We start from the raw sequence: 23,496 nt of genomic DNA, 5'->3' as shown, positions 1-23,496 counted from the left end.
TGCCATCCTCTGTGTGTACATAAACCTTTTCTCTTGCTTTTTGAGGGCAAGGTGATTCCCTACTGTGTGTAGACTTTCCAGCCAGTAATTTTGTGGACAAAATTTCAGTTTGTGTAGCTGTAGAGCTGCAAGTAGCGTTGGAAAAAATTATTTGGGTCCAGCCATGGAACTCCATCCTAAGGGAAGTCAGGCAGTTCTCTCCCCCGCCATCCCCACCACCCCTTTCCTGTATTCAGCAAACATGTAAATACTTATTTGGCCAATATTTTTATGAAGGATAGTACTGCTTTTAACATCTGTTTGTGATGTGTAGTTTTGAATTGCTCTCACATAATTTTATTGTGAGCTGCCATAGTCTCCTTTTGGGAAGGAAGAGTGGAATATAAATTTGGAATAAATTCACTTTCTAGATATCAGCTTCAGCCTAAGAGTTGGGTGGCTTTGTCACAAGCCCTTTTTAGCCTGGGCGCTTTCTAACCTTCGATGCAGATCTACATATTTATATATCTCTATGCATACACACACAATTGGCCTCTAATGGGAAGATCAGCTTTATTTTGAAAGTTCACTTGCATTGAGTATGTAAAAATAGATCCCAGTGTCATCTTCACATGAGATGTCTGACTTGTATGGGTTCTTTCCACTGCCACTGCAAGTATGTATAGAGTTTACACATTTTGACTCATGTGAAACTACAATGAAACAGTTGGAGCTAGCTGAGACTTCCCAGTAAATACATGGGGTTGATGTGGGATTGGGACACTATGTCTTTCAGACCCAAGTTCCGTTATCCCATTATACGGTGCTATCTCTTTAAAAGAAAAGCAGATGCATTTATTCTTTCTGCATCTAAATTTTGAATAAATTAATGTTAAAGCAACACACCATATTGTCTCTTGTTGTATTTTGCATTTTTAAATATTGGCAAGCCCGAACTATTTCAGTTCAGTTTCCTGCAATTTAAGGGGGGTGAGGGAGAAATCTGATTGACATTGGCAATGGCCCAGTTCACACATCACGGTAAGCCATAGTTAATTACTTACCGTGAATGAGCAGCATGCTAGCATGTACTGCCTGATTGCTCTCACTTTGCTCTTCCCCAATAGCATTTGTGTTGGTTGCCCTTGCATCCAAATTGGAGGTCATAGTTTGTTTCTCCCTGACAAACAGTTATCATTAAATCATGGTTTATTCTTGGCTTCCTGGTCATGGTTGTTAAGGATAAACAAATGATGATCCCAGTTTGGACATAACAGCAATCCAGGCTTCATCGCTTGTTACTCCTTCTTGTGGCAAAGGAGCAACAAGAGGAGTGACTGGGCACAATGTCCCCTGCTTGCTCACAGGGAGCCATTGACCATGGCTTCCTGTGATGTGTGAACTGGGTTTGAGAAATACTTTTACCAGAGGTAAGGGCTGAAACAACAACATGGTGCCAGATGTTTTGAAATTGCACTCCCATAAGCCACAGGCAGTAGTCAGGAATGATAGGGACTAGAGTCCATAGTATCAGATGAGTTCAGGTTGTATGGTTTAGCTCTGTCTCCCATGCATATTGTGCACAATATCTTGTAGACATAGTGTGCCTACAACAGTGTAGGTTGCTTGTGAAAGTGAGCAGGAATGGGGCCAGGCTTGTAGGAAGCTTGTAGGCCAGACTTGCACTGAAGGCATTGGGGGAGCCATAGCTGAACAGCTGGGCTACAGTTGAGTAACTGTTGTGCAGCTCTGGATGGAGGAACTCTTGTCCTTTCAGCAAATAGTGTGTTAAAGAACCAAATGTTGTTCTTTTTCCTGGCTTTGCTGCTATAGCATGATACTGTTTAAAAGAAATAAAATTAAGCTTCAGTTTGGGAGAATCATATGTCATGTAGATGGTTATTGATACTGAATAATGTTATCTGATAACAAAAGTACACATTTTGCTTGCTGTTTCTCACTGATTAGGTCAGTTGCTAAAAAGAGAAACATTGCTTGTGAATTTTGCAGAGTGGTATAAAGCTTGAAGCAAACATCCTTGGGACTGGTGTATGTGACATTGTATGCTCAAATTATTCCCCTCCCGTTCTTTTTTCCGTTTATTTGTGTTAGGGATGAAGAGAGAAACCAGTATAAGAAAAGTGAATGTAAAATGAGCCCATATTTTGGAAACTCCTATTGCTGAGAATATGCAGCAGTTTTCAGTGTTGTTTTTGTAAGATAAATATAGCATAGCACAGTTCAACATGGAAAATTAATACACGCTTTAAAAGCATCTACGTATATATGCAACAACTGCAGAATGGGAAGTGGGATCTCATTTATATGCAGTTCCAAAGCAATCCAATATTTTTAATATAAGCAAATAAAGTATGTATGTTGCATTCTTGCCACCACCATCTAATGATGTTGGAAATCTTTCTGGTAGCCATGTCCCCTCCCAACCTTTACTAAGCATTTCCCCATGTGTTCTCAAACTTTTGTCATTTGCACTGAGAGCTAGAAACTTTTCTTACTGGTATTGAAAATGAAAATTTTAGGCTTAAAGAGCATATGTACCTAGCAGTCTTCAAGGTATTGTTTTTTGAAATTCTGCCCAGAGAAACTAGGGGGTTCCTGAACGAGAAAATCAGTAATGTTGGGAAATCCTCCCTGAAATGTGTGTCGCCTACAGAAGTTGGACACAGTCGCAATTCAAGTGGGCTGATGGCGAGGCTGAAGTTCCTCAGCAAAGATGTGGAAAATGTTCTCTGAAGGTGGAAAGTTTGAAAAATCACTGCAAGCAATTTAGTTTTGTGAGCAGAGGTGCGATATGTTAAAGCATTCACCCAAATGTAGGATGTGGAATGAAAGTTTCTAGTAGACTTTTCGTTCTGCAGACAACTTACTAAACCAGGCTCCATTTCTTCTCCCTGATACTTTTAAAGGAAGCACTGATGTTTTAAAGCATCATGTAAAAAACAGGAAACTTTTTAAAAGAATACCATAATGTAGAATAATGTGGCTGTTTTTGCAGGTATGCCATTGCCTACCTGACTTCCAGTTCTTGCCAGCATGTAGCTGATGCAGGAAGACACAGATTTTTGTCAACCTTCATAATCCCCTCCCCCAGCAATAAGGGGATAATGATAATGGTTTGTGTTAAGATGGAACAACACCTTACACTCAGCATAATGCTGCCTCTGAAAATGGCAGCTCTGTTGAGTTCTGTCTCCCCTTCTTTCACATTTAGGCTTGTTTCCTTGTGTGGTAGTGACTTCTTCATTTCATGTGTTTCCATGTCAGTGACAACCAGTGTTGCAGGCTAGGGAATAGCACCACATGATGATATACTACACAAAGAAGTGTGCCTAAGCTTCTGCGGAGAGGGTGTGGTGGAGAGAAACTTGAAGTGGGGCCATGTCAAGGAGAACATGGCATCTTGCAAGAGTTAACAATTCTGGAGGCAATGTATATGAAGTGCTTTAAGAGCATCAGTAAGGCTGCCCTGCTCTAGTCAACCTATCGCTTGACCTAGTAAGAGAGGATTGAAGCACTTTAGTCTCAGGGACACTCTGTGCCAATAGGCAACTTAGAAAAACAAGTACACATTTTCAACTATGTTAGAGAATAGCTAGGAATAAAAAGATTTGATTTATGTCCCCCCCCCCATATTTCCTAGACTCATTATGGGAAAAAGAAATCAAACTTCTTCCTCTCTTCTCCTGCTCCACACATTTTGTGCCAGATGCTTTTACTTCAGTCCTAAACTGATTCTGTTCCATTGCTGTTCTGTTATTTTTTTCTAAATGTGATTTCCCCCCAGGTGTATCTTTAAAATAGTTTGATCTTTTATTTTTTTGTGAGATATGCCATAAAAAACACCCAAATTGTGGTATAACTGATAGCAAACATTTTTTCAAGTGACTAGCATGTTTTATTCTTGTTCTCTCCCTTTAGCACAAGGCAGAGGTTAAATAGATTGGAATGCAAAATAGCTACTGAGAGGGGGAAATTGCAGGGTGGTGGGATCATATATTGATTTTGTTTTTTTGAGTGAATTATATTGCTGCTTGAAAGGAGAAAGTCCTGCCTGGTTCTAGTGTGCTAACATTGAAAGATCAGTTACATAAGAGATTCCTGCCAGGACAGAGCAGATCTGGGGGATTAGTTTGTGTGTCCTTAAATCAAGACTTGCCTTCATGTAGGGAAAAGATATAGGCACGCCTTTCAATTGCTGATGTTCTTAAAAATTTCTAAGCATCTTAAGGCAAACAGTGTTAATGGTTAAAAGAGATATAAACCCCCTAGTAAATTTTATGCCAGTATGTGTGTGCTCTTGTCAAGGAACAGTCTCTTAACCCTTTTTTCCCCCTTTAGGAGAACACTTCCACATACTAGCTTATTTGCTGAGGACCCCTCTGTTGCTGAGCATTCTGGGGCTGGGACAATATCCTGAGATGTTCTCAGTTCACCTGAGCCATTATTTCTTGCCATCATCCCATAAAAACTGTGTGTGCTGTAAAATACCATGCAGTTTAATTTTACTGGGGGAACTGGTAGCGGTGGGCAAGCTTTCTGGGATGCTTGGTCATCATTCTTGTACTTCTGTTTGAGAATTCCAGATAAGCCCTTTCTTTACTGCTCATTACAACGCAATGCAAGTGCCATGCTCTGCTGCATGTACCACCACTATGCAGAAATGTCTTTTGGATCCCCCAGGGTGGGGCAGAATACACAAAGTGGCCCACTGGGGTCGGAGCACAATCCACACCACCATAGATGACTATGTATTAAGTTATTTCCCTTCCCCAGAGGCCTAATTAGATTCTGCAGTGAGATGAGATGAGATGTTGGGTGGTGTGGCCTTGTCATTTGGACCTGTTTGCTCTGCAGGTGCTTTTCTGTTGCAAGCTTGCTCTGGCCTGCTGTGATATAGATTGCATCAGTAAACAATGTGCTCGCAGCTGGTGGGGGTTTGCCCTGCTTTTGTTGCCCGGGATCAGGCTGCATATTGCCTTGGTCTTTTCAGCTCCACATGAATTATCTATTTGGTATATATTATGGAAATTGCATACACGTGGCAGCATAACTTATTAGGGTTGTCAACTAATTGCATATTTGAGTGGATTGATTACATTTAAATAAGTATGTTCTAAAGAAGCTGCGAGCGATCTTTTATTTTCTCAAGATATTGCAGATGCTGTGCCATTAGGGAGTATTCATCAAAATCCAGTCTTAGAAAACTTAACCAGTCCTATCTAACTTCTGATTTTTCCTTTTCTTTTATAGCAGCAGAATTTATTGTTCTTCATGGAGTTGTATCTGCAAACTTAAGTACTAATAATTTTCCACAATAGAATTATTTAGCACTGTGGTTACTATTTTTTTAAGCAATAGGTTGTTGCTTTACATAGCATAAGCCAATGTCCAGAGGCTAGCTGCCCCAGGACCACGGCATTCTCAACATTCTTTGGGGAGGGGAGCACTCTTCCCTTTCTCGGCCTGAGTAAAAGTCCAAAATAAACCCCACCACACACAATAGATCATAAGTCAGTGGGAATCATACCCACTTATGTTAGAATTGTTCCTGGCCCCCAGCCATTTCCCATTACGCCACTATGCAGAAAGATTGCTTTCTTTAAAAGTCTGAATAAAAACAATCTCTGGTTTTCTTCTCCCCTCTGTGCAAACTTAGGAAGGTATATTTAACACAGTCATTTCGGAAAAAAACCAGCTGTGGAATTATCTTCTGACTATTCTTAAATTTTCTTACTTACTTACAAACTTAAATATTCTCTGGCCAACCCAGGCTTTTGTCCCCTGTAAAAAACTAGTATACAATCTCCTCCTGGAGTTTCTTATCACTTCTCAGGTGAAGGCAAGAGAGATATATCTTCTCCTTTGGGATATTCTCTTCCATCTAAACAGGAGGCAGGGCCAGCTGAAGATTGGCTTCTCAGGAGGGCTCTTCAGTCTCACTGATAGGCTCTGCCTAGCGGCTGTGAGGCTGGGTCTCAATTTGTTCTGAAAAAGTGCTGATTTCTGTATTTCCCCCTTTTAATTGTTGTTTTCTTCTTCCCTTCTGACATAACTGTTGTAGGTGAGGAAGTACTTACCTTATGAGCAGTATAGTTATGGAGCTTCAAGTTCCTACCAGACTGCCATTCCAAAGAATTCTGTGCCTGATAGCAGCCCTTAGGAAGTTAGGAGAAATGTGCCACCTCTTTGCATCCATTTCGTTAAAGGTCTTTGAAGGGATAATGCTAGGAAACACTTGTTTCCTAGCTAGAATGTGAAGTGTATTCTCATTTTACATTTAGGAATGTCTTCTGTTTCTGTGGCCATCGTGCTACCAAAAGGCAATATTTCTCAAGGTCATCAATGAATTGGAAACCTTTTCCTCCCACCCAGACCTAAGCTAAGGTGATCTGAAGTTCATATATATCATTCATAAACTTTTTCAAAAAGCATCATACAAAGCAGTAAATTTACCATCAAAAATGTTAAATCGACAACAACATTGAAAAAGCATAACAATATACAACCGTAACAAGTGTCTGCAAGCCAAGAAATGTTAACTTAAATGCCAAACAATCTAGTTATTTATTTTTCTGACATATTTGCTCTGACAAAAGACCCACAGGGCTCAGTAGAATTTAATACATGTGTATGAGTACTGTACTGAGATTGCAGCCTTGGTGTACAAAAATATCTGAATTAAAATAGTGGAATGTAGGCTTTTGGGGAGACTGTTTTACAATGTAGGTGCTATGGCAGAAAAGGTCTAATGTAGCCTTCTCCAACCCTTCAGATACTGCTAACTAAAACTCCCATCAGCCCCAGCCAGAACAACCATTCCTAATCTGAAGGAATCAGAAGAAGAATAAACTCCCAAAAGTACACTGCTTGGTCACAAATGTAAAATGTCAGATCTTTCTGAAAGGTACTGTATATAAGAATAGAATCTGTGGAGAAGTCCTTTATGTCTTCTCAAGACTCTTAAGAAAATTTTAGTAATGAAGGAGAATTGTGGGAAGCACCCCCAGATGATTGGATAACACTGCAGGCTTTGCATTTGCTCTTCATGTCCCAAAGCCATCTGAGAACCTTTGAAATGTGAACTCTGCAGCTCCTCAAGACAGTTCTTCTTCTAACATATCTCTTAATTTCTTTTTAGCTTCCAAAATGTCCACAGATGGGGGCTTTGGCTCAGGAGGCAACAGTGATGCCCAGCAATGCCTTCAGTCTTTTTGGCCTCGGGTCATGGAGGAGATTCGAAATCTAACAGTGGTAAGTTATTCCATAAAAATAATAATCAGAACTTTCATGTGATATTTGCAGCATTATTGAGGAGGAGTTATTTTCCACCAGATTAGTTTCATCTACAAGGGATTGCTGATTATTATGCTGCCTTTTCGGGGGGGGGGGGGGGAGATTGAATTTCTGATTTTTTTGTAACTGTGTCCTTCTTACCTCCAATAAACTCAGCAATACAAGCAGGGGGCCATAGAGCTGTAGAGTTAGAAGAGATCCCGAGGGTCATCTAGTCTAACCCCCTGCAATGCAAGAATGTCAACTAAGCATCCATGACAGATGGTCATCCAACCTCTGCTTAAAAATGTCTGATGGAGGAGAGGCTACCACCTCTCATGGGAGTCTGTTCCACTGTCAAACAGCTCTTACTTTCAGAAAGTTCTTCCTGATGTTTAGTCAGAACCTCCTTTCCTGTGACTTGAAGCCATTGGTTTGAGTCCTACCCTCTGGAGCAGGAGAAAATAAGTTTGCTCCATCTTCCATGCAGCATCCCTTTCACAAGAGAGAATTGCTTCCTGTTCTCCCTTTTTGCGAAGCTTTGCAGTACAGAGAAAATTCTACAAGGGACCACATCTGTAGAGTTGGATTCTGGGTAGGGGCAAGTCTGTAATATTTGCCTTTCCAGGAGTATGATTTGCTCAGTTCTCTTATTGAACAGAACACAAAGAAATGCAGTGTTTTGTGTGTGTCCAGTAACATAACGTAGCCCCATGCCTACCCATAGAACAGGGGTCAGCAAACTTTTTCCGCAGGGGGCCGGTCCACTGTCCCTCAGACCTTGTGGAGGGCCGGACTATAATTCCTATGCACAGTGCAAGCCACCTTCTTGGTTTGCCGCCTGCCTCATTCAGCAAAGGGCTTCCTCCCCACCTAGAGAAAGAAGGCGCTTCTCTTACCTTCCCAGGGGCTGCCGCCGCTTCTCGTGAAGCGGGTTGGCAGAGCGAGCTTGTCTGCTCCGCTCTCTGGCCCACAGGAGCACCAGGGCGGCAGCGGCGGGAGGAAGAGGCCAAGCGGCAGTGGCTCTGCCAATCAAATGCCGCTGAGGTAAACCAGGCGCAGCGCTTGATTGGCAGAGCCGCCACTGCTCAGCCTCTTCCTCCCATTGCCATCACCGGGAGTTGCGGGTTCCGACTTCGCAGTGCGGGCTGGATTTAGGACTCAGGTGGGCCTGATCCTGCCCATAGGCTGTAGTTTGCTGACCCCTGCCATAGAACTACAAGAGACACATATGTTCAGGTCAGAAACGTATTGTTTGCCTTTGTGGGTAGGTAGGGTCGTGCAGCTGAGGTGGATGGCCGGTATCTGGTCTTCTGTACAGTTTTCCGTCATTCACCATTCCTTCATGCTACCTGTAGTCCCACAGAAGTGATTGTGCCTGTTATAGATGCCTCACTTAGGTGGAGTTGTCATCTGATTGCCACCCATGCTAAGCATGGACATTCATATCTTTAGCTAGCGCATGTGATTTTCTTACATTTTATTTATTTCGGTTTTTAATTTATCGAGCACCTTCCCACTTTTTTTTTTAAAAAAAGCTCAAGGTGGCAAATTTGAAATGAGGAAAATACATAGAACTAAATATTAGTCATTTTTAGCTACAAGAAATACTAAATGTGGCAACACACAGGCTTAAATGCCGGAATAAATCAGCCGGTTAAAATCAGACGGTAAAAGTATTTACAAATAATAAGGTCTTTGCTTTCTGGAGGACTTCGAGTAATGAAGAGGTCTCTCTTGGGAGGCTGCTTCACAATATGTGTGGGATCACTGAAAATACATGGGGCCCATGCCCTCACAAATCACATCTCTCTAATAGAAGCTCAGTGGTATGATGTATGTTCAGAGGAATCAGAGGAATCTTGGAAAAGAGGAGTAGACAAATTTGCAGAGGTTAGGTTTTTTAGTCCCTGTTAATCATGATGGTCAAATGAAATCACCAAGGTGAGAGGCAGTGAGCTTTTGAATACCAGTTAGGAGGGCACAATCTGAAGGGCTTTTCTAGAGCATCTCCATGCTGCAGTTGATGGACCAAACAGGACTCTTGCATTCAGAAAGGTTTTCATATGGCTTATTGGCCTGAGTTCCAGTGCCTTTTATAAATTTGTGAAGGAACTAAACTCGTAACATAGTTGATTCACAGATGAATAAGACGCCTTTAGAGACCTGCATCGCCACCACGTTAGAAAAATTGGATATAATTCTCAATTTTTTGAATATTTTAAATTAAGACACATCATAACTAATCAGTTGCAGAAACATACACATCTCTGAGAAAAATCTAAATTTGAATGGTTAGTTAACATGCCTCCTTCTACAAATCTGATAAGTAAAAACTATACTTAGATTCCCAGTCAGGAGTACAATACCTTTTAGACCTTGCTCCCACTTCTTTTTAAATCATCAAATTTATGAAGAAGTTTGGACCTGTTTGTTGAAGAATTTACCTTAGAGATTAATCAGTATTAGAGTCTTGATATAATTGTAAATAAACCCTAGAGCCCACCTTGGAACCAGCAGGCTAAAGATAAATTTCCCATTTGGATCTGATGCTTAGAGCTGCCTTTTTGGAGGCCAGTGGAAAGATATTGATGCATAAAAATCAGAATTAATTATGTTCCTTTAGTAAACATAGCTCTGACATGTAGGAGCTGCAAGTCTGAGATTTCAGCTCAGTGGTAAAAAGTCTTGTGCAGCTTTCCAAAAAGGGGCAGTTTTTTGGTGCGGGTTTTTTGGGTTTTTTTAGTACTCTGGACACGTGAGTCAATTTATTACACTGTGAATGAACAAAACATTGAATGTCAAGCTATAACCCTTCTGCCTGATTGGAAATTTTAATAGGGACTGTGGAAGAAAGATAATTACAAAAAAGCCCTCTACAGCTATACTCTGTTTATAATCATTGCTGAAATTACGTCTTGTACAGCCAGTCCACTAATGTTCCTCTATGCAAATAGAGGTCTTGATTTGCCTGTACTATGCAATTGGCGGGTGTACAAAATGTTCAGATTCTGCTGCTGTTTGATGTGACCTCAGTGTCTGTTGTTGGGCTATATGTATCCAATGAAATCAATGGACCCAAGTCCCACTTCAGTCATATGCCTGGTCTGGATGTGAGACAGAGGCATTGGTTTGTATTTCATTCTAGTCCTGCTCAGAGTAGACCCATTTAAATAAGTGAAAATGACAGTGTTCAGTCCTTTAATTTCAGTGTGACTACTGAGTCAAATTGAGTTGGATACAACTCTTACTGATGGTATCCCTCTTGGCTGTTCTGAAAGATCAGTAGAAGAAAAACTTTCTTTCTTTCTTTCTCCCATATTTTTCTAGCTCAAGGAGAAGGAGACTACTTACACATTGACTTGACTGTAGGAAAAAACCCTTCACATGAGCCTGCAAGTTGTGGATGCTTCTGAGACATCCTTAACTTCACATGGCATGTTGCCTCTCACATCAGCTGAGCACTCTATCCTGGAGCACACCTTGTGTTGCAGGGAAGCAGCTGTTTTCAGAGAAACGTGTCTACTCTTTTAACTGAAGAATGGTTGTTGATGTTCCAAGGAATCCTGGTGTTTCTTGAAAGACATTTGGGCAACCACTGTCCTAAACCTCTTGGCTGTATTTGACATGGTGTTAATTCCATTATTTGGAATTAACCACAAGGTGTTAATTCCATTATTTGTAGGAGACAGTGGAGATTATGGTAACACAAAGTTTTTGCAATGCACTTTTCCAAGATATTATTTTGGTCATCCTTTAACAACCTACTGAAGTAGGCCAACATAATTCTCATGCAGCTAGCATACTACTGTGCTAATTTCTCTCAGAATGCAGCCTATTGTACATCACGGCTACCAGTATGCTGAGTTCCTCAAAGTTTCACATTGTCACCTCTGTAATTTCAACATCTGCAAGAAGCTGCTGGGCAAGATCTTCCTGAGCTTTGGTATGCAGTGTCACCTGTATGCTGATGGTGCCAGTGTGTATGATCTAAGCATCTGGGAGCTTCTTTCTCTCTGGAACCAGTGTTTGCTTTGTTTGTGCACACAAGGGTTGACAGTTGAATCCAAGAACAGTGCAGATAAATGTCCATCCAGGTCAAGAGGTCTCCTGCCACTCAGTTCTTTTCACAGACTGCTTACTTGATGGCTGCTCCTCTCAAATGATCTTGAAGTTTCAACGGGTGTGAAAAGCCATCACTTGTGAAAGGTGCAGAATCATGGGTGTCTATACTACATACAGTAGCAGCTGTACTAACCTTTTAGATTCTAGGCCCACTTCAAAGGACAGGAGTTGGATCTTTAAAGATCATATTGCACCCTGGACCCTGCATAACTGGGAGTGCCCCCCATATTAATCCCAATGCTTGTTAAGATCGACTGGTGAGGTTCTGCTTAGAAACATCTCTTCATAAGCAGTCACAACAGCTGGAAGATAAATCAGAATCTCTTTTGTGCTTTTTTAGTGACCCTGAAGCTATAGAAATTTTCCCTTGAACTTTAGAAATGCCTGTCCACTCTGACCTTGGGGGTGGGGAGATAACAGAACATAATTTATTAGAGCAGGATTCATTTTTAGGATAACTAAGAGTTGACATCGCTGCTGCTAAGCCTGTTTTGTTTCTGCTTTTTTGAATTGGGTAATTGTCAGGTGCCTTTCCTGACAATCCCTGTGGAGATTTTGATTTTATTACAGAAGCCAAACTGTCCTTTTCAGATCTGTGGGTCACTTGCATAACCATAGCAATGGCACTCTAATGAAGGGGAGCAGAAGCAGCTCCAAATGTTAAGTGACCACATTTGTCCTCCCTCAGGGCAGCCTTTTCAACCTGGTGCCCTCCAGACGTTTTAGACTGCAACTCCCATCAGCCCCAGCCAGTACAGTAGTAGCCCAAAACATCTGGAGGGCACCAGGTCGAGAAAGCCTGCCTAAAGGAAAAATAGACAATCTCCTGTACAATATGTTTGTAAGCCAGCTTGTGTTAGCTAATTTTTTTAGTAGTAGATGCCTTTGAATTGTGTGTACCAGAGTGATAAAAAGTCTCGTCTTCTCTGTTGATCTCCGCAGAAAGATTTCAGAGTTCAGGAACTTCCATTGGCACGCATAAAGAAGATCATGAAACTAGATGAAGATGTAAAGGTAAAATTCCTGTCAAAAATGTTGACTTTTGACATTTGCAAGTCAATAAATTTGTTCTGAGCATATTTAATATTTTAAAAAAAATCCCTGCTGGATACCTCTTCCCAAATTGGTAACAAAACCAACTCCAGGCACTATTGGATATTCTGGATTATCCGGACCCATTTCAGTCCAGATTAAGGCCCGAGTTTGGCAAAGAGACAACCTTGGTCACCCTGAAAGGGTGTCAGGAAAGAGCCGGGAGTTTACTCCTGCTTAGTTTATTCTTGATCTCTCAATACCTTCTGATACCATTTACTATAGCTATCTTGCTGGATTGGTTCTGTTGGTTGGGAGACTCTGTGATTTTGGTGGGTCCACTCGATATCTGCAGGATTAATTTCAGAACATAGCACTGAGGGATTCCTGCTTGACCCCATGGCATTTGAGCTTGTCCTCCTTGTCCTTGCTTTTTCACATCTATATGAAACTGGTGGTTGAGGTCATCTGGGGATTTGCAGTGTCATCAGTATGCAGATAATACACAGCTCTCTTTCTCCTGGTCTTTTGGATCAGGAGAGGCTATGGAAGTTCTGAACCCCTGTCTGTAGACTCCATATTAGCTAAATGAGGTTCAATAAACAGAAGATAAAATACCTCTTCTGGCATTGTGCATGTAGTTGTGTTTGTGTCTTAAATGATATTTTTTTTACTTCAGAACGTTTTATTTATAAGCAATTTTAACTGAGTAAACTCATGATTGGCTAATACTTCTTTGACTGACAGTTTTATTTTTACTGTATTTGGAAGCGGTGAGGGTTGCACTGAGGCTGACAGTGTGAAAGGAGACATTTCCTGTTTGAGAGAGGAAGTTTGTCTGTTCTGCAGATGACTTGGGGAATTGTCATATCCGCTCTTAAACTACAAGGGTGACCAACACAAGTACACTCCCCCCCCCCGCACTAGAGTAAAGAACACAGAGACCTAACTCCCCCTTCTTCTGTAGATATATTATCAGTTGCTGTGACATTGCTGGCCTTGAGACCTTGCATCAACTTGGGTTGAAGGGGCCATGAGGTGCTTTTACATGTAACTCACATGTGCCACTTCGAGTAGAGCATGATACAAATATGATAATACAAAAATGATTTGACATCTCTTTCCTGTACATGAGGAAGTCCTCTTTCTGGAGTCTGAGCAGCAAGACTTAAGGGTGTGCGGGGACAGACTTTAGCATCTAGTTATGTTTTTTCTATAGTCAGAGTAAATGCACCCTTTCCTTATTAGATGATCAGTGCAGAGGCGCCTGTTCTGTTTGCCAAGGCTGCTCAGATATTCATCACAGAACTGACACTACGGGCCTGGATACACACAGAGGACAACAAGCGCAGGACCTTACAGGTAATGGAAGACTTATTTCTCAGCTACCTTAAAAGTGCCATGGCTCTTCTGCTCTCTGAATATTTCTCCATTAGGGGCTGGGGCAGGGAAGTGGAATGGAGAGTAGACTGGAGCTATTTGACTTGGGCATGCAAAACCAAGTTACAGCACCTTTGCTGCAGAGTGGTGTCAGGAGGAGGAGGAGGCAGTTTGCAATGGAGAAGCAGCATTTAGGAACTTAACCCTTCCAGACGTTGTTTCCTTTGAAGATATATGTCAGAACCCCATGGTGCTAATGGGTGAGGATAGAGTTGCGAGGAGAAAGTGGCCCTGAGGTGTCTGCATATGTGAGGTGGCTAGTAATGTGAAGTTCTGGCCTCTGGGTTCAGTACATCTGTGTCCTGAGAACTTCTGTTGAACCTCCATGTCACCTTTCACCTCCAAATGTTTCAGATTACTACAGCAGCAGGGCTGGCGGGACTGATGGGAGTTGTAGTCCAAAACATCTGGAGGGCACCAGGTTGGCAAAGGCTGCTCTGTTCAACCTCGCCAATGTCATTGCCTCTAGAAGCGCAGCTCAGACTTTTGTTGTTGTTGGCCACACTGGTTTGATACTTGGAAACAATTTGAAGGCAAAAAGAATCCCTAACTTCTGGGAGGGGGGAAAGTCCCCTTTCTGAAGTGCTCCTCTGCTTCTGCTTGCAGTTGGTTGGCTGCAATAGTGGTTCACCTTTCTAGAGGTTCCTGAGCAAAATGCATGGGGCTGAATTCTAGTAGTAATCCAATATAATAATCATGGATTTCTTGCAAGCTGCACTAAGGACCAAAATAGACATGATGCTGAAAGTTCCATGATCAGATCTCAGGATCCAGAATTCTCCACCCAATTTGAGGGTCAGTTATGGGCAAGTGGACCACCCACAACTCATTATAAAGTAGTTGGCTGGTAGTACTAAATGATGTTGCTCCTTTGTGTGAAGCATACAAGACTTGTGACCTTAACCAGCTGATGTAGAGTATCTTTAGGTGGATTTTCTGCCCGGATGCTGAGGTCCAGCACCGAGGGCCTTCTGGCGGTTCCCTCATTGTGAGAAGCAAAGCTACAGGGAACCAGGCAGAGGGCCTTCTCAGTAGTGGCGCCCACCCTGTGGAATGCCCTCAGATGTCAAAGCGATAAACAACTACCTGATATTCAGAAGCCATCTTAAGGCAGCCCTGTTCAGGGAAGTTTTTAAAGTGTGATATTTTAGTGTTTTTTGGTTTCTATGGAAGCCGCCCAGAGTGGCTGGGGAAACCCAGCCAGATGGGCAGGGTACAAATAATTAATCTAATCTAAATCTAAATTTTGAATCACATCCACATGATATTAAATAAGCAGTGCATGTGTCCTTGGGTTGAGTAAACTAGCAACATTCAGGATATCCCTTATTGATTGACTTTCCACAAGGCTCTGAAGTTTGAGAATAACCTTTCCTTCCAGATCTTCTGATAGCTTCCCACTGCTAAGGATTCGCTTCTTCATTGCCAAGTATCTCTAATGCAGCCTTTCTCAACCTTGGATCCCAAGATGTTGTTGAAGTACAACTCGATCTTCACTGACCACTTGTCCGGCTTGTTAGGGTTGATGGGAGTTGTAGTCCAACAACATCTGGGGACCCAAGATTGAGAAAGGCTACTCTAACATCTATGATGTGCTATTGCTTGTTAATCTGAGCCCGGTCGATTCCAGCAGTGTACAGGTGGGCAAAGCTTAATGTAACCACCACCTTCTCCTTGTTGCAGAGAAACGACATTGCCATGGCCATCACTAAGTTTGATCAGTTTGACTTTCTCATTGACATTGTTCCGAGGGATGAACTTAAACCTCCCAAGCGCCAGGTGAGAGTGAACCAGTCTGTGCCCTGTTTTTGTTTGTGGTCTCTAAAGATTTGGGCAGAGCGGGGCGGGGGATGGTTTGCTAGTATTTTTTGCCTGTGCTGATTCCTTCCCCCAGGATCACCATACAACAGACAAAAGTGCTTGCCTAGGATCAAGATTTAACTAGTCTGGAAGCATTGCATTGATTCTTAACTAGCTCTGTTTGCCCCCCCAAAAAAACATCAGGGCACATATTCAAATCTCTTGTGATGTTGATGAGATGATGGTGATTTTATTTCATTTATGAATTTCTTCCTACGCAGCACCTGAAGTGATTTACAATATAACCTATATAAAACAATTGCAGATATAAAAACAACTGATACAATTGCATAAAGAAAATCAGTTTTAAACAACAAGAGCATTACATGTTAGACAGCTGAGGTCTTGCATGAGCAGCATTTACCACCCTCAAAATTCTCCAGCCTCCGTTATCTACCATTTAGAGCCCATCAGACCATCTTGCAATCAGTGCTGATGTAGCATCCTCAGGTTGGGGAGATTTGGGACAATTGGCACTCTGTAGGTGAGCTTGGTCTGGGGATCCAAATGGCGCAGTGGAAGCAACTTCCAGTAGAGCCATTGCTGCCCTCTCTCCTGAGTGGCCAAGCTCCATGGTCAGACAGAGGCTCTGGAAGACCAGGCACAAAATACTGGGTACACCTGAAACATTGCCCTTGGAACATGCCTTTGGGACAGGCAGATACCTGGAGGTGATGCACAAAGGGTTGGGGGAAGAAATAGGGATAGTGACTTGAATGAATGGGTAAGACACAAGATCCAGACAGTGGATGTCATACAGAACCGGATTTTAGACTGTTATATATGAACAAAGTTCAGCTGACCTGCATGGCCGCCAGAGTTCACATCTTCTCCTTTAGTGGGGGTGGGAAAGAGCTATTCACTCAACTTCAACACTCTACTTTTTGCATATATATTTAAACTGGGTATAGTTAGACTGCCAGCCTATATTAAATGAGGCTTATTCTCAAAACCCTTACCTTTTCTGTCTTGTTGGAGTGACAAATGGTATTGCTGGCGCCTTTTGAGAAGGATAATTGAATGTTTTAGAAATTGTGAAAAGCAGCATGAGTGTTGATTTGAAGTGCTGAGCACACACACATGCACCCTTCCACAGATGCACAATTGGGCACTTGATTAGCTGCACAGCAGGCTCCCATTACATAAGCAATAACCTGTGCACAATGCCCTCAGTTTATGCCAGGAGCTTAGAGACTGGATACATACAGGTTTATGACACTCTCCTCACAGCCATCTGGAACTTTCATTAAGGTGCTGACATCCGACTGGTCAAAACACCTTGTAAGTGTGCTGGTCAAATAGTTCAAACATGGACTTCCTAATTTAGAAGAACCACCGTCTTCCAGAAGACTCCAGTTCCTCCAAGAAGCCGTACAGAGCACCAGCCCAGGCCACATTGAGGGCCCATGTCCTCCCTGCCACAAGGATTGAGCCACCCCAGGAACGTCACATCCCGAATCTTTCTCGGCAGTTGTTGCTCCTGTAAACATCCTTGACTGGAAGCTGTATGGTGCTTGAAGGGGCTTTCAGTCGGATGTTTACAGCGGCAGGCTGCTGCAGTTCTCCTGAAACATATAATGGGTTTGTATTGAAGAGTCGCTGTGAGGTGACATTGGGGGTTGGAGGCAACTGCAGTGTTAGAGTAGGTTAAGGATCAACACTTAGGTCACAGCTTTACATTAAACCATATATATTTATGGTGTGTGTGTGTGTGTGTGTGTGTGTGTGTATTCATTCTCTAACGCCTACAACTATGTTACCATCTTTCTTTACTCATAAATAGACTTGCATTTCTGTACAGATGTTGCTATATAATTTTACTTAATTGAATACTAAGAGCGTTTTGTATTTTTGTATCCCACTGTTTCTGTATTCCACTGTTCCTGAAAAATGCTGAAGGCGGTGCCTTATTGTGCCTGTCTTATAGCAGAGACAATGTCTTTGGAAGACCTTCAGAGAGAAGTTTGCAGTAATGTAGCCATCACTGTACATGGGACATTTGCAGTTTCATCAGCAAAAAAGACAGGTCCCTGGCTCCGCAGAAATTATAAACTAAATTTTGACAGTTCAGGAGGCAACAGGAGGGGAGGAAAGGAAAGGGTGAAGTAAATGAAGCTACACATAATTAGTCTGGGTTACATGAACCAGAGACCTTTAAGTATTCTTAATAGCAATGTTGTCAACATCCCTTTATTCAGGAGTGGGGAATTGGTTGCTGGGCTGCAGCTCCCATCATCCTTGACCATTGGCTGTGTTAACTGGGACTGATGGGAGTTGGAGTCCAAACATCTGGAGAACATCAAGCTGATGGTCTTCTGCAAGCTTATTTACTGTGTGGGGATGTTAATGTGCAGTTCAAGTGGAGTTAATAGATGGCAGTTGCTAATTTCCCCTTGCAGGAATGCAACAAATCACAATTTAGCTTTCTCCTTCAGGGCTGCAAAATGCTGTTCCTTTCTGTTAAACACCTTGGATCCAGGGAGATTCTGGGGCCAGCTACTTCCAAATCAAATCAAATACCTCACAATATAAAATACATCACAATATAAAACATTTCAAATCACTGGGATAATTAAAAGGACAAGGGTGAAGCTGTCAAGGGTTATAGGGTCACACTGTGGTCGTGTGTACTTAGATGTTCTGCTACACCCAGTCTGTTTCCCAAGGGGATGGTTCGTTGGGAACCCTTTTGGGTAAAATTGTGGCTAAAAAGGAAGCTACTAGAGCAGTGGTATCTTTGTCCTGATCTGCCTCATTTGATTTCTTCTCGTAGTTGTGGGCTGGAAATCCAACATTTTACTCAGCATCAGTTGGCGAGGTCTGCTATGTAAAGGACAATCTAAGAGAATGTGGTCCATTGAATCTGGTACTTCTTGGTTGCAGGCACACAAACAGGCTTGATATGGAGTGTGTGAGAATCTGTCTTTAGTCACTGCAGAAGGGAAAGCTTCCTATTTGGGCAAGGCTGTCACTGGGGAGCTCCAAGATTATCTAAGAGCTTTTACTTGGAAGCTTAAGATAGCCTTGATTCCTCAGCTCTGAGGAAGCTGACTCTCCAGGATTGCTGTAAGGACGGTCTGCTGTCTTTGAAATTCAATCTCTCATCAATACAGCAGCCTCTGCTTCTGTCATCTGACAACCACAGGGAGTGCCTGTTTCTAAATTCCATTACTGCTAGTACAGCATGTATATGTCTGGAATTTTGAAAGCTGCTATAGAATAAACATACAGTAATACTGGAACTATCACCTGCTTTCTGTGATTTTAAAATCCCCCCTACCCGCACTTCAGAATATGATGGATATTATCTCCAGCACAATTGATAACTCCAGCAGGGGCACCATTTCCAGATGTTCTCATTGGGCTGTTTTTCCCCAAAGATTTTTTGTTCTTATGCAAACCACAAGGTACCCTACTGATACCTTCCCTCTTGCTTTGTGACTGTGTCATTTTGGGTACGTAAGAATTGGCAGTCACTTCTGAACCCTGGAACTTGTGGTCCACAGCACATACCAAATTCAATTCCAATATCTCAGTGTGCCGGGGAGAATGTGCATGTTGGAAACACAACTGGAAATGCCAGACAGGCAGTCTGGACCAAAGGCCTTGCTTCCACTCAGCCAGCTGCCAGATTGCAGGGCAGCCCTTGGTTTTCTATCCATAAAAAAAGCAGGTGTGGTGGGAGGGTGAGCTTGCTTAGCTGCAGAGAAATTCCAAGGAAGTTGCTGAGCATCAGACAAATGCTAGCTTAATCAGCAGCCCCGGTTCTAGCTGGTTGGGCTGCAACACTCTGAAGATTTTTCTACTTTCTGTCTTTCCCAGGTGAATCCCAAAGCAGACTTTGTTTCAGCTGAGCCTTCACTGCAAACAGAGAGTAAGTTAGGTGCCTCAGGAGGCCAGGTGTGGGGAAAGCTGCAGCTCTTTCTCCCTATTGCGATCCAAGGATTGCAACACTTCAGATTCCATGGAGATTTTGTCTAGAATGAAGTCACCCTCAGCATCTTAATAGCTTGCATTCCTAGTTAATATTTTGCAGTGTTCCAAGCAGAAATGGCTTTACATCTACCCCAGTTTGAGTTGGGCCACATCCTGCTGGGAGATGCTTGTTTTCAGCCTATCTACTAGGCACTTAACTACCTCGTGTTTGTCATTGATTTGAAAGCAAACCAGGACCACCTAGAAGTAAGATAGTGGTTTGTACGTATTTGGTGAGCTCTCTTGGTACATAAGTTTGCAAATTAAAAGATTTTTTGTTTCGTTTTATAAAAAACACAACCAAAACAGCCTCACAAGAGCTTTCACCATGTAATAAAAGCTGGTGTCATTAGAAGGGGAGGGAGAAGAAACTAGGTGTGTGGGAAGAAGAGGTAATTGACCTGCTCAAGATCTTAGCAGTTTATAGTCATGATCCTGGAGGAGGAGGCGGGATTAGGGTTAGGGAGATGTTTACCCTTGGGTTATAAAAAAGACTTCCCTCCCTTTACTATACAGGGTTGCTGTAGGAAAAGAAAATGGATCTTTAGCTTTTTCACCCTTCAGCCCGCAACTCTTGCTGTATAGCTAAAACTTGCCTAGTTTTAGGACTGACCGCCAGCCCTGCTCCTCAGCCCTCTAGTGCTATATGGCACAGCAGGGAAAACAGGAATGGTTCTGACACTTGCTCTTTAAGAACATGAGGACATAGTTTAATTGAATTCCATAGTTAAACCATGTGCTGCATGAAGAAGTGCTTTCTTTTGTAGGTCCTGAATCTTCCAACATTCAGCTTCATTGGATGTCGACAGGTCCTAGTATTATATGAGAGGGGAAAGAGCTTTTCTTGATCCACCTTCCCCATGCCATGCATAATTTTATAAACTTCTATCATGTCACCTCTTACTCGCCTTTTCTCTAAATTAAAAAAAGGCCCAATACTGTTACTTTCCCTCATACTCGGAGTTGCTCTGGCCCTTTGATCATTCTTGTTTTTCTTTTTTTAAATCCCGTCCAACTCTACGCTTGAGATGAGGTGACCAGAATTGTACACAGTATTCCAAATATGGCTGTACCATAGATTTGTTTAACAGCATTATTTGGGGTTGATATCTAGTGTGTCCTTCAGACAAAAGCGGGGCTGGGTGGGTTGCAGGCATGCATTCTTCTGGCAAAGCATTATCTATTACTTGTGTTGTAAAGAGATGTTTCCTCCCCTTAAACCAATCAACCCTGGATCTACAGAGTGGGACAGACCAATAAGTTTATACAAGAGATACTTACATTATGGTGATGGAATCCATTCCAGCCATTCTTGGTGGTCTTGTCTCTTGGCCTCCACTAATCTACAAGACTACTGGCGGGAGAGCTGGATGACTGTGACTGCGGTTCAGGAGCACAAGTCATTAAAATCCAATCACTGTGCATTCAAAAATGTTTCAGAAACAATGAAAGTTGTACTTGAACTATTTCCGCGCGCCCCCCCCCCATGATGTATGAGGATAATTGCTTTGTGTAACTTGTTTGTCTCTGATAAGCATAAGATGTAAAGTTAGCCAAAATAACCCACAGGATCTACAGTTTTGAACACTGGAAGGTGAGGACATCTTCACACCTTCCTTTTTCCTACATGGAGATAATTTACTCCGTTTTGGGGAGGCGGGAGAGCACATTGAAGTCAACTGTGGCTGAACGAAAAAGAGTAATGAATGACATCTAACCCTCAGATGCAACCAACGCTCCCAAAAAGGGATTTCAACATACTTTGGGATCTTGTAACTAACTTACAGACTTTTCAGCTTCGTATGCATGTCTGTGTACTAGGAACTGGATGTTTGGTGTGCTGCCATTGAACCAGAAGGTAGTTGTGTAACAGCTTTGCAGAACTGGCGCTCAAGTTGGCAATTGAAAGGTGACAAGTGTCCATACCCTGTTTCTTTCTCGACCTTCAAGGATAGAAAGGAAGTCAAAAGAAACTGATTTGCAAGCACTTTGTGGCATGTGCTCTACATAGAACCAGAATTTCCCATGCAGCAGCATGTGTAAACATCCTACACTCTCAGCTGTGACTTTGTGGTGGCTGGGAGAAGGTTGTTTACGCCTTCTGCCATGGATTGTTCATCTTCAAACATCTTCATCTTCTACTTCCAAATCATCTCTTACAGGCTGATTCAAAGTGGGGAAGAGAATGCTGTTCTTACACACACACACACACACACACACACACCCGAGCCAGGTTTTGAGCCCTAGATTATCACCATAATTCATTATTATTAACTCACAGCTTTGATGGGGGCCCAAAAGCAGTCTATGAAAGCTTCCTGCCCAAAGGTTACGCTGTTTATTACCCAACGCTGCCCATATCTGCAGGGGGCAGCAACACTAGTCCAGATGGTACAAATAATTTTCTCGGCCACATGCTTCCGGAAAGGGCAACCCACCCACCTACACCATACACACTCAGACATTTGAGTTACAGAGAAGTTTTCATCCAGCCTGCAGTGGTTATGATCAAGGAGGTATTTCTGCTCTCCAAATCCACCTTGGAGAATTCAGAATGGGAGTGATTTTTCTCCTTCTGGAGTTCATTTAGCACCCCACCCTTGCTTCAGGAAGCTCAGAGTGGCATATGAGAGGTTGTCCCATTTCACCCATACCTAGGTAGATTAGATGGAGAGATGGCAAGGCAAGATTTGCCCAGTGAACTTCATAGATGAGCAACGATTTGAACCCTGGTGTTCCTTTTTCCAGGTCACCATTCTACTGGCTGTAGCACCCTAGATTTTCAGCTAGAGGACTGCCATTTTCTCCACTGCTTGTAGTGACCTTCTAGGACAGGCTTCCTGAAACTCGGCCCTCCAGATGTTTTTGGCCTACTTTCTGCTAAGACCAAACCCTTGAGGGATGTCCCATGTATGCAGCACACATTAACCTCTTGTGGCTTCCTTTAAATAATTCAAATTACAATGTGCTTGGGCAGAAAGCAGGACTGAATGCTGAGCAAAGTGGCTGATAGATGCACAAAACCAATCAAACATAAGGTATCTGGGTTTGTTTGTTTGTTTGTTTTGGTGTCATGTTTTTGCATATAACAAAAAATCAATAAAATAAAATCAATAAAAAAATTGGGGGACGCTCACCATAAGGTTTCTGACAGTGGAGAGACAAGCATTGTTATCTGAGTCCATTGAAGCCCATCATTTTCAGGTCAGTAGGCATAGACTTGCTGCACATTACTTAGGATCTGAACATCCCATTCCGAAGCACTGCAAAGGCTGCTATACTGGATATCACAAAGAGGGCTTCAACTGATGAACTGTTTTTTCATCCCCTTTTTTCCTTTGGCACAGGAGGAGGTGCGCCAGGCTGTGACCCCGGCAGAGCCTGTCCAGTACTACTTCACACTTGCTCAGCAGCCTGCAGCTGTCCAGGTGCAGGGGCAGCAGCAAGGGCAGCAGACGACCACGTCCACCACGACCATCCAGCCAGGGCAGATCATCATAGCACAGCCTCAGCAAGGGCAGGTTGGTAAATGGCATTCCTGAGGGCTTGTGCTCTGCGTTAGAGGTGGGCTGAAGAGTGCCACGTGTGTGACTTACCTTGGTACGCTCTGGCCATGCGAAATCGGCTTCACCACACGCACCCCTTTCCATCCTCCATACAGGCAAGCAAGAGGCATTATCACAGTTAAGTGATAAATTCCAGCCAGGCGAAAGTGCCCAAGGAGGACACAGCACAGCTAACAAGGGATGTGGTCAGCAAATGGGCGTAACAAAGGGAGAGTTCTGAGGGCCA

General features: G+C 42.7%; 1 protein-coding gene across 3 annotated transcripts in view; it reads left to right on the top strand.

The window, feature by feature from the left end:
- The window catches only part of NFYC (nuclear transcription factor Y subunit gamma), a 52,563-nt gene that overhangs the window by 21,564 nt on the left and 7,503 nt on the right, over positions 1-23,496 (top strand). For all 3 annotated transcript variants that reach the window (XM_081921210.1, XM_081921209.1, XM_081921211.1), the window contains exons 2-6: positions 7,139-7,251; positions 12,340-12,411; positions 13,678-13,791; positions 15,553-15,648; positions 23,052-23,225. In XM_081921210.1, the coding sequence (XP_081777336.1) occupies positions 7,147-7,251; positions 12,340-12,411; positions 13,678-13,791; positions 15,553-15,648; positions 23,052-23,225 (561 nt within the window). In that variant the 5' untranslated portion in view covers positions 7,139-7,146. The remainder of the gene's footprint in view (positions 1-7,138; positions 7,252-12,339; positions 12,412-13,677; positions 13,792-15,552; positions 15,649-23,051; positions 23,226-23,496) is intronic.

Source organism: Podarcis melisellensis (genome assembly GCF_964234715.1).
Source record: "Podarcis melisellensis genome assembly, chromosome: 8".
NCBI classification, from domain to species: Eukaryota; Metazoa; Chordata; class Lepidosauria; order Squamata; family Lacertidae; genus Podarcis; species Podarcis melisellensis.
This window is presented reverse-complemented; position numbering and strand designations above follow the sequence as displayed.